The sequence below is a fragment of the Pongo abelii genome, chromosome 1, assembly GCF_028885655.2.
Source record: "Pongo abelii isolate AG06213 chromosome 1, NHGRI_mPonAbe1-v2.0_pri, whole genome shotgun sequence".
Lineage (NCBI taxonomy): Eukaryota > Metazoa > Chordata > Mammalia > Primates > Hominidae > Pongo > Pongo abelii.
In genome coordinates, this window is record NC_071985.2 from 47,902,501 (window position 1) to 47,914,328 (window position 11,828).

The window sequence follows — 11,828 nt, forward strand, 5'->3', positions numbered from 1 at the left end:
ACAGCCTCTCCATGCTGCCTGCCGAGCAGCAAGCAAACCCCACTGGGCAGGCAGAGTGTCAGGCAGCGCAGGGTCTCAGCTCTGCCACTATGGCTGGGGAAGGCCACCCTCATGTCTGCTGCCATCCACTGTGGCAGTGGGAGCAGCAACAGCACTGGCCTGCCTGCTCCCCCACCCCAAATAGGCTCTGCTGCCTTCCCTGCTGTTGTGACTCTCTTTCCCGAGTGCTGCAGTCATGGGCAGGATGACAGGGAGGCCATGCTGTAAATGCTCCACCCCTGGACATCACGTCACCAGCAAGGCCCTGTGGGAGCACGAAGACAGCAGGACAGTACCTACACCCATGGCAACATGTGAACTCTAGGACAATAGCTCCTAGGGACACCTGGACTCCACGGCAAAACCAGATCCTCTATGGCAAAACATTCTCACTCCTACAGCAATGGAATCCCATGGCAACACCCAGGGCATGGCAAATGGAACAGCCTGTGGCATCTAAAGGAACAGAGAAAGATGAAGGCTTGAGTTTAGGAGAAGGGAAACCCTCAGTCCCCACAGGCTCTCCTACCCCAGCGCAGCCGGCTGTCTTCACTCCCTGAAGGACCATCTGCTCGGAGGGCTCCAAGCCAGCTAGTCCCCATCTAGTTCTCCTACCTTCAAACAAACAAAGCTGGATAACTGGAATGTCTTCTCCCATTGTGCCAAGTGTCTTGGATTCCTTTATTTATTTTATTTATTATTCATTTATTTTTAGAGACAGGGTCTTGCTCTGTCACCCAGGCTGGAGGGCAGTGGCCCAATCATAGCTCACTGCAGTTTCAACTTCCTAGGCTCAAGTGATCCTCCCACCTAAGCCTAAGCATGGGCACATGCCACCATGCCCAGATAATTTTTAAAAACCTTTTTTGTAAGGATGTAGTCTTGCTTTGTTGCCCACACTGGTCTTGAATTCCTGGGCTCAAGCGATTCTACAACCTTGGCCTCCCAAAGTGCTGGGATTACCGGTGTGAGCCACTGCGCTCAGCCTCTGATTCCTGTAAATAGTCCTTTAAAACTCCTTTAAATTCCTCCCCAACTTCCACCTCCTTCAGGAAGGCTTCTTGGATCGAACAATAAAGCTAGAGCTAGTACGTGGCACCACATCACTTACGCCTGCCACTGAATAGTGTGCAATTGAAAAGCTCCCCTGTCAAGTCCCAAACTGGTTTAATGTCTTGGTTCTGCTATATGTAGTCTGGTTCAAGCTTTGCTGTGGGTTGTGGGACTGTTTTCAGCAGAGCACTTCCCAGGGCTGGGGCAGTGGAGGAACAATTCCTGGTCAGGGCAGAGCACTGCACCTCACACAGTAGGGCCTAATCAATTCCCAGGGCATGGCAACCGGAACAGCCTGGTGGCATACCAAAGGAACAGAGGAAGATGAAGACTTGAGTTTAGGCTAAGAGTTAGGATAAGGGGTGCCCCTACCCTCTCAGAGGGCCAACCTCTGGGCATGGAGGCTGAAGGAGTCCTCTCCCTCCATCCATCCCATGTGGGCACTGCATAGGCTGCAAGAATAATCTTCCCTGGAGCAGACAGATGTGAAACTTGAGAGGCCCTGGCTGGCTGATCTCATCGATCAGCAACATCTCCAAGGACCAGTGGGCACAGGACTCTTTTGGGGATCCTTTGGGGATGAACTTTGATTGGTCTCTTCCACTCAAATGTCTGCTCAGAGCCTACAGTTGAGTCCCAGTGCACTCCATGTCAGATCAGCCATGATCCCACCCCAACCTGTTTTTCTGATCACATCTCCTCTTTCACAACCTTTTCCACCTCTCTAAGCCAGATAGGACTCTTCACTACCTGCCATCAAGCCCAAAGTTCCTCCTCCCTTCCTTTTCTAGTTTTTCTTGCCTCTACTGCCAGAATCTCACCCTTCTATCAAAACTCACATCACTTCTGTAGCGTATCCCCCTCCCCACCCATCTCACATGTGCCCCCACACACCCTATGCACCAATGCCAATTCCAGGTGGCCGAGCCCTCAGTTGCCCTTTTTGGCTTCTTCGCAGCATGCTGCATTCTGCTTGTACTGGAATGAGCCTGGACACTTCTAACTCCTCATCCAGCCTTTCAGAACCTAGCAAGCAGGGCCCAGAACTTCAGTCTCAGGAAGCACAGTGCTCTGCCAACAGTAACTGCTTGACAAGTTGCTCCTGAATTAAATGGAATCAGACTCAATGTTTGAGGGAGTCTTGAGGCTCCTGGAGGCAGGTTACCATAGGGGTTAAGTTTAAATCCTAGCTCTGTTGCTAACTTGCTTTACTGGCTTTGGGCAGATTACCTGTATTCACACAGGGTCTTGATCTATCACCCAGGCTGGAGTGCAGTGCGTGATCTCAGATCACTGCAACCTCCACCTCCCGGGCTCAAGTGATCCTTCCACCTCAGCCTCCCAAGTAGCTGGGACTACAGGTGTGAGCCACCACTCCTGGCTAATTTTTTTGTATTTTTAGTAGAGACAGGGTTTCGCAATGTTGCCCAAGCTGGTCTCAAACTCCTGAGCTCAAGTGATCCACCTGCCTCGGCCTCCCAAAGTGCTGGGATTACAGGTGTGAACCACTTTGCCTGGCCAGATTACCTGTGTTTCAGTGCCTCAGTTTCCTCACTTGTAAGTGCCAGGATCATAGAATTATTGTGAGTATTAAGTGATGGGCCAGGAGAAAGCCCCACCAGGTGCTGTGGGTCCCCGGCAGGGAACCGCTCTGAGATGCAGACAGTGGGGTCCAGGTGGAGAGCTGGACTCCACTGGGCCCGTGAGTCAGGGTGAACAGGTCAGACATCTCCTATCAGGTCTTGTTCCAAAAGAAGAGAAATGGAAGAAAAGTGGAAGGAAGAGGCAAAAGCAGAAAAGACGAGTGGAGCATAGATAGGTGTCTGACCCCAAATATAAGAAAGGGGATCCTGGGAAAGACAGGGTAGCTTCATCTGTAAGCATCCAGAGAGCAAATTCAGACTCATGGGTAGAAATTCTCAGAAGACAGAATCAAAGCTCAACAGAAGAAATATCTTTCTAATAATGAGTGCTTTCCTGGAAAATAAGGTAGTGAGCCCTCTGTCACTAGGAGAGTGTAAACAGAACACCCACCTGCCCATGATGCTATAGTGGATTAATTTTGGCTTGAGGAACAAGAACAATGACTTTCACTTACCAAGTGATTGATACATGTTATTGATAACTATTAGATTATTGATTCTTTTGATTCTTGAGCTTTTCATTTCCCCCCTGGGATAATCAGGTCCCAGGAGCTCCTAGGAAGCAGCCTCAGTCTGGGGATGTTGGAATCCTAGACCCCATGACAGTTTAGGGATCCTGCAGAGAGAAGGCAGGGCCTGCTGGATGGCTGCCAGTTTCCCCAAAAGGGAAGGGCCTGGTTAATGGGTCACCAAGGGCAAAGGGGGCCTGTGTCCTCAGTCTGAGGAGTAACCAGCACTTACAGTGCTTTTCTGGGAAAGAAGCCAAGGAGTCCAAACCCCAGCGGGCTCTGCCTAGAGGTCTGTTTGGGGGAAGCTGTTCCACCAGGGTCATATTTCAGACTCTTTTAAACCTGCCCAGCTGTTACATATACATGCACGCAAATGTCCCTTCAGTATGTGCATATGTGTTGCAAGCCGGTGAGTTTGTTTATATGCACTGATCCATGTGAACACATACCATTCACTGCACACTTAGTCTTCACACCCTGACACCCAACCTCACCCGAGTTCTAGGGGTTTGTGCCATGTGCCGTACAACCTATTAACCCAATAGCTCTCATCATACTTGCCTAAGTCTTGCTTTCTCAACATTTGCTATCTTCCTGCTCAGCCCAAGGTAGTAGTTTATGAGCCCAGCTCTCCATGGAAACACCTGGAGCTTATAACATTCAACCTTCCAGACCAGACAATATCAAACAACACCCCAACTGGATAACCTCGACAACTCTGGGATTCCACGAGGACCAACACTGGGAGCACACACAGCATACCGGGGCTTGGGGCTGCCCTTGTCCCTGCTTTCCACACCTCTAACTCACAGGAGAAAGCACCCTGAGAAGCCCAGAGTGAAAGCTGCCGCCCAGAAATTAGAAGATGCTGTGGAGAAACCACCCACTCCAGTGGCCCTGAAATATATCATTGAGATGTCTAAAATAGACTCCAGGATGGCTCAGGCCAAGGCCCAGACCCTGCCGAGCCCTGGCTGCCTTGCTGAGGTTTGGCTGGAGCTGAGTTGGAGAAGTATGTGTCAAACACGCAACATACAACAGCGCTGACAGGGAGAGCCTGGGGCCTGCTGGAGCCAAAGCTCTTAGGGGGTGAACCTGGAGACGGGCTGCTCTCCATGCCCTCCCATCCCTACCTCAGCACCAGAATGGGCTGGAGCAATCTGGAAACTCCCAATGGGTCCTCATTCTCCCCTAATGGGAGCTTCCCACCTATGCAACACACCCCTCCACATTCCAAAGGCATCAAGTCTGATAAAAAAAAAAAAAAGGTACTTATACAAGGTACAAAGCACCGTGGTGAAAAGCGGGTCACCCTGCTTATCCCAGGCACACACTGCTGTGCCCACACTGGACAGCCATGCCAGACACACCTTTAGTGCAACTCTGCTCCTCCCTCAGCTTCCAGATGGGAGATCAAAACAGTTCCTGGGGCATCTTCCATGTCTGCCCCCGATCCCTGTTCAAAGACCTGCGTTCACTGAACAAGGTGGAGCTGAACCCTGAAGGCGCTGGTGTCCTGCTTCCTTCAGGAGGCCCAGTCCCCAGAAGCAGCAGTGTGGGGGAAGGTGTGGGAGGTGATGTCTGCCTCCTATAGGAGGGAACCTGCCCACGCAAGGCCAGTGAGCTGGGCCTGGCCCCCTCTGCCTCCCCACCCGGCCCTTCCTGTGCATGAGAGAAAAGGCCGCAGGCTCCGGGACATCAAACGCATCTGGGTAATCCAAACAGGGTGTGGGGGGAGGTCAGCCAGCGCAAATGAGAAACATGTGGCGTCCATTTCCCCTTGTTGGCTGGCTCAGGCTTTCCAGGCAGAGGGAGAAGGCTTTGGGCTTTGGGCTTTGGGGAGGAGAGCTTCCTGGTTGGGCCAGGAGAAAGACCAGCCAGGTGCTGTGGGTCCCCGGCAGGGAGCCGCTCTGAGATGCAGACAGGTGGAGAGCTGGACTCCATTGGGCCCGTGAGTCAGGGTGAACAGGTCAGGCATCTCCTATCAGATCTTGTTCCAAAAGAAGACAGATGGAAGAAAAATGGAAGGAAGAGGCAAAAGCAGAAAAGACGAATGGAGCATAGATAGGTGTCTGACCCCAAATATAAGAAAGGGGATCCTGGGAAAGGCAGGCTAGCTTCATCTGTAGGCATCCAGAGAGCAAATTCAGATCCACGGGTAGAAATTCTCAGAAGACAGAATCAAAGCTCAACAGAAGAAATATCTTTCTAATAATGAGTGCTTTCCTGGAAAATAAGGTAGTGAGCCCTCCATCACTAGGAGAGTGTAAACAGAACACCCACCTGCCTATGATGTTATAGTGGGATTAATTTTGGCTTGAGGTAGGTGGCTCAACTAGACAATTTCCATTCTAGGATCCTATGAAATCTCAGGGAAGGGTGAGGGAGGTGGAGCGCTCTGCAGAGAGAAAGGGACTTGGCTATCCAGGAAGACATTGCAGTGTGCTGCAGAGGTGGCTAAGTTGCAGTTATGGACCCTGAGGGCTCTGCTCAGCCTGCTCAATACAGCACTGGCTCTCCCTTGCACCACATGGAGCAGGCTGCACCTTCACCCTGAGGGTCAGAGGCTGTGAGGTGTGGTATATGTGTGTGGAAGGATAGCTGCAGAGAAGGGCAAGATTGGAGGTCAGCAGAAGGGGAAGGATCTGGTGCTGGCAGCTTGTGATGGGGGTGGGTGGTAGGGGGTGGGCATTTGCAGCCACAGTATCAAATTGGGCAGAGAAAGTGGGAAGGGGTGAAACAAGAAGAAAGTGTCAGGAAACATCCCAGGACTCCAGGTGACTTGGTCCTGCTACCCATTCAGTCCAGGTCTAGAAGGGGCCTGTGGCCTGGGGTTAGAGCCATCAGTGATGGATGGTAAACGGTATCTCCCTGGGTTGGCTTAAGCTTCAGGGAGCCAGAGTAGCTCTGGGCACTTCTCCATCTGTACCTTCTCCCCAGGGCAGAGGAACTGCCCCTAGGACCTACTTATTCATCCATGCGTTACTCTCAGAGGCAGAGCCATGGGCTGTGAGTCAAAGCCGACAGCTTTGACTGCAGCAGTCAGAACAAGGCAATGCCCAAAGGAGAGGAACATGACCTGGGTGGGGGCCCAAGCCTAGCCTTGGAAGAAAACTTTCTGGACATGGTGAGAAAAGAAATATTCTTCGTGCTAACCTGGAGGAAGGCAGGAGGCCTCACAGCTCCAAGGTTTTGTGCCAGTGCCTTCTCCACACACATACACACAAACCTGCAGGCTGCTGCACCTTGCCACAGCCCTTCCTCCTGCCTGTGATTCCACAAGCATCCTCCATCACTACTGCTGCTGCCCAGAGGAAGGGCAGACGTGAGCTTTGTCCTCACTCTCCTGCTAGGCCTCAGGGAATCTGAGGGTGCTGGATAAGTTTCCACATATCACCTATCTGTTCTGGGTGGCAGTTCTTTGGAGAATTCTCTACCCACCCCAGCCCCACAATGCACTGAATAAAAAGGAAAACGAAGTATTTGCGAACACATTTCTTTCCCCTGCTACTCAAAGTATCCCAGAGCACATTCACTGGAGCGACCCCCTTGCACTGCCCCTCCCCACCCCAAAACTTCATATCAATCAACTGGCTTAGAAATGAATAGCTTCCTGCCTTTCTTCCTCATTTCTACTTGGCCTGCACTTCAGAAGGCCTAACTGTTGTCATGACAACCCCTTGTGTGGGTCCAGACACCTTCGAGACGAAGAGGGACTAGGAAGTCCAGGTTCCTGGGTTCTTTAATGCCCTGACCTTGGGCAGTCTTAGCTGTCTCACTTTGCCCCCTTTTCCTGGAGGATGGAAGGAGGGAACATGAACACCTGGAGTGTCAAAAGACTGGTTTTGCTTTGAGATCCTCAGGTCCAGGGAAGATGAGGTAGGAAGATTTGGGGTGTTACTATAGTACAGATAGTCCCCGACTTGTGATTGTTCAGCTTCTGCTTTTTTGGCATTGTAATCACATGAAAGTAATACATTTGGCAGAAACTATACTTCTAGTACCCATGCAACCATTCTGTTCTTCACTTTTAGTATAGTGTTCAATAAATTCCATGAAATATGCAACTTTATTATGAAATAGGCTTTATATTAGATGATCTTGCTTAACTGTAGGCTAATATAAGTGTTCTGAGCACGTTTAAGGTAGGCTAGGCTGAGCTATGATGTTCAGTACGTGAGGTGTATTCAATGCATTTTTGACTTACAGTATTTGCAACTTACAATGGGCTTAACGGGACATAACCCCATCATAAATTGAGGTGCATCTGTATTTTATTGCTCTGTATTAATACAGGCTCTCTTTAAGCCACTTGGGACATTTCCCAGGTCTGATCACCTTAATCTACACCCCCTTCCCATCCCTAGGGGGTAAGGATGAGCCATGGGAGGGTCTCTTCCATTCACAAATGAGGAAACTGAGTCCCAGAGGGGGTCACAGAGCTTACGACTTCTACACAGAGAACTCAGGAATGCAGCCTCCAGCTTAGCCCCCAGACCCAGGCCAAGGGCCTGGTGGCCTTTCTTCTGTAGCCAAACTGCCTGATGTGAGTATCGGGCCAGGGTCCAGAGGCATCTAATTCCTGGAATTAGCCCATTTGCCCTTGGTACTCACTCCTCAGTCTTCCAAGTTTCTAGGGTTCCCCAGTGGGGCCCTAGTTATTTGGCAGCTTCCAAGGTTAGCGAAGGGACAGGGAGCCTGCCTAGACCATCTGGGACCCCGGCTGATTTCTGGGAAGGGGATGATCAGGTTTCAGTTGTTCCCTTTTATTACACAAAGGCTCTGACTTGAAGCTGCCTCGCTCCCACCCCCTCTCTCCGCCTCAGAAATTGATTCTTGGCAGCCTCTTGGATCTAGGATGGTACTACGGAGTGAACATAACTGGACACTGAGCCCCACTGAGGTGGGGACAAATGCTCAGTGTCTTCCATCACAATCCTGAAACATCAAGGCACCATTCTTCTCCCTAGAGGCCACCCTGCTCTACACTGAGGGCCTGTCTGATACCTGAACACCACCTTCATTGGCTCTGGAAGATGGATTCCCTCCGTAGTTCCTCTCCCTCTACCCCTCCCCCAGGCAGTCTGCCCTCCGCCCTTCACACAGGGAAACAAACGCTTAGTCTGGAGGTCACCAGCTCCCCTCCTTTCCTCCCTACCACCTTTTGACACCAGGCTCTGCCTTGCTACAGCCTGAACCAACTCCCCACCCCCCAACTTTGGGTCCTCTCAGCTGGAGACAGGCAGGTTTGGGAGTTTCCACCCTTCTCTCCCCACTCCAGAGAGCTAAGCCCCACAGCCCTCTGTAGGATCATCGAGGCAGCTCTGGTGGCCCATGCCCAGTAGACACAGCCTTGGGCAGGTCCCTCTGCCTGCTGACTCTTCCTTTCTCAATCAGTTCTCCTAGGAAGAGCTGCGACTTAGGCCTCAGGAGATCAATGCAGAATCTCCCTTCCACCATGAACTCATAGATGCCTTTAAGGCCCTCAATGCTTTTGACTCTGCATTTCCCCAACTGGGAAGTGGAGGTGTTCTCTCCTCACTTCCAAGGTTGCTGAAAGTGTCAGTGTGCTTTGAGAAGTGACAACTGCTAAGCAGGAATAAGGGACCACAGCTCAGCTTCTCCTCCTCTCTCGCCCTCCCTGCACCTGCCCTCCTCCGCACTCCTACCCCTCCACCCACCTCCCTAGCCAGCTCAGGACTGTTTGGCTCCTCTTGAGGAGCAACTAACAGGGCTTCAATGGGCAGTCAGCTTCTGGGACAGTGTGAGGGCTTCCAGGTCTGGAGAGGACCCAGACCAGCTAAGTCATCCCCAACAAGTAAAGCCTTGACCTTGAAAAGGGTTCTGTGCCTTCTGCTATTCTATGCCCTGATACTCCCTTGCCCTCCCTCGCCAAGTCCCTCTCTCAGTCTGACATACACACATACACACACACACACACACACACACACACACACACACGGTCCCTTCCTCTCTCACCCTGCTTTCAGTCCCTCAGCAGGGCTCTCTATCACATGGGCCAGTTGCATTTTGTCCATATCCCTCCTTGGTGCCTGCCAAAAATTTAATTTTTTCCCTTATTGTCTCTCTTGCCCCATTCACTGGGGCAGGGGCTTTGACAGGCTCAGCCCCACACTGAGGACCGGGTGGCACATTCCCTTTGCAGAGTGAGGCTGCCTGGTCAGCTTCTGCACCCACCCAGCCATCCCCACCTTCAGGAGGGGCTCCCAGGGGAAAAGGCTGCTCTTCTTTTGCCCTTGTCCAGTCTCCTGATTGCCTCTGCAAAGCCCATTTGCGGCCTCCTGCGTGAGGATCGGTTCTCCAAAGGCCCAAATCCTTGCCCCTGTCAGAGGACCCTCATCCTAGCCCACACAGGAGTCGAGGGTCCCTAGGAAGACCGCAGCAGGCCGAATCGGTCTCCTCCGGCTTCGCATTCTCCAGGGCCGCCCGGCGAGCTCTTGCATGTTCCCCACCCGCCAAGCCCGTCACTCGGCCCCGCCCCTTCACACGCGCATTGGCACGCCCCTTCCCAGCCCCCAGCGGGCGGGCAGCCTGCCGGGTACCCAGGAAGCTCGGGTCCCTCGGCGCCGGAGGACCCACATCCCAGCCACCGCAACAAGTCCGCGCAGCCAAAGCAGCTCGCCTGGGCTCCAGGCCCCATCGTCCTTGTTCCGTGGCCCCAACAGGGCCCGTGCCAGTTCCCGAGGCATGGCCGCCTGGCGTCCGGCACATCCCAGATCTATTCCTCTCTGAGGGCAGGGGCTCTCCAGGGAGAGAAAGAGCAGTTCCAGGGCCCGCTTCGGGTTTTTTTGCATAGACTCTTCAGGCACGGAGAACAATGGAAGAGCTCTGCGCGCTTCCTCCACTCGAGCAAGCTTTGTTCCTCCCTTCCCGCCTGCTCGGCTTCCATTAGCCACAGGGCAAAGCCTTCCCGGTCAAACAGGAATCTCTGAGCTAAAGCACAGAGCTTTCCACACGCCCTAAAAGGCCTGCGGGTGTAGGGGTTGGGGCCAGAGCCGGGGCTGAGGTATAGGACAGGCGCCTAGATGCGCGCAGCTGGCAGCCCGCCCGCCCCCGGCCCTAGACGCTTCTCTTAGCCAGAATCCTCACACCGCGGGGAAATCCGACTTGCGCTCCCACTCGGGATCCACAGAGGAAGTGGAGCCTCAGCTGTGTTCCGGGGCCAATCAGCCCTCACATCTGCTCTCCCACATCTGTCCTCTAGATCCGGGCTCTCGCTGGACGCTCCCCTTGCAATGCGGGATGCTCCTGTCAAGCGCAGGCCACACCACAACGGAGGTTTCCACCAGTCCCAGGTTTTGCCATATTGGGATTCTGGCTCTATTTCTGAGAGCCTGTAACCCCCCCACCCCCCACCCCATTGTCCAGCCTCACCTCGGGCAGGCCAGAGTCGAGCCCGGGTTCCCGCCTCTAATGTCTTTAAGAAGGTACACTTGAGCCATGCGCATCTGGAGGTGGGCCAGCTCAGCACATCTGGGCGCAATGCCCATCACAGCCTGATCGTGAACAGGAGGGCCCTCCGGGAAGGCGCAAGGGGAGGGGGCTTCGCTTTCCCCACACCTTCCCCAGCAGCTGGTTAGGAGAAAGCCAGGGGCGGGGCGGGGCGGGGCGGCAGGACTTACCCAGCATCTGGCTGAAGAGCAGCTGCTCCAGGTCTCCCAGCACGGTCACCACCAGCTCCGGGTCCACCTTGAGGAAGGCGCGCTCCTCCTGGCCTTTGGCGGAGGGGACGGGCCCAGAGCTCTTTTGCGCCTTGGCCTTGCTGGAGAGCAGCTCGTCATCCGATTTGCCATCTTCGCTCACGGCCGCTTCAGGCGCCTTGCTGAGCGGCTTGACCTCCGCATAGGGTCCTCGAGGGATCCGGCTCGGCTTTCCCAGGCTGGGCGCAAGCGGAGCCAAGGGGGTCTTGGCGCCGCCCGCCGGGCTGCCCTTGGCCTGGAAGAGCGAGTGCTCCGACTTGGACAGCGTCTTGGACATCAGCGGAGCTTCACGGCCCTTGGACCCCACCTTGCCTAAGCCTTTGGGCGCCTTGGCCATATCGTCGCTCCATTCGGGCTCATAAAGCTGCAGCTTTTTCTCGGAGTCCGTGAGAAAAGAGAGGTTGGTGAGTGACTTCTGCTTGCGCAGGTTGGAGGCGGGCGGCCCGCCGGGGACACGGCTGTCCACGCTGCCGGACTTGAAGACCTTCAGCTCAGCCGCGCTGGCCTTGGCCATGCCGCCGCCGCCGCCGGGCGCCTTGGCGCGCTTGGGCAGCATGCCTTTGCCGTCCGCCGCCGCCGCCTTCCTGCCGGCGCCCCGCGGCTCGTCCGCGCCCTCGTCGCCGCCGCCGCTGCTCAGCTCCACCTCGGGCTGCACGCTCTTGACGCTGCTGCCCAGCATTCTGCCCGCGAGGAGCGCATGGACGATCCGCGCGTCTGCAGGCACGGGGGGAGGGGGCAGGGGGCGGGAGCGCAGGAGGAGGAGGCGGGGGAGGAGGAGGGGGAGAGAGAGGACGGAAGAAACCGAGGAAGAAGGGGAGAGGAAGGGGGAGGGAGCGAGGGAGGAAGGAGGGAGGCAAGCCGAG

The 11,828-nt window shown here is 54.3% G+C and overlaps 1 protein-coding gene across 13 annotated transcripts in view; it reads right to left on the reverse strand.

Annotated features, from left to right (window-relative positions):
- The window catches only part of NAV1 (neuron navigator 1), a 282,581-nt gene that overhangs the window by 161,468 nt on the left and 109,285 nt on the right, over nt 1-11,828 (reverse strand). For 8 of the 13 annotated variants that reach the window (XM_063725833.1, XM_054523254.2, XM_054523268.2 and 5 more), the window contains one exon: nt 10,888-11,679. The exons of the other annotated variants lie outside the window; for them this stretch is intronic. In XM_063725833.1, the coding sequence (XP_063581903.1) occupies nt 10,888-11,679 (792 nt within the window). The remainder of the gene's footprint in view (nt 1-10,887; nt 11,680-11,828) is intronic. 13 annotated transcript variants of the gene reach the window in all.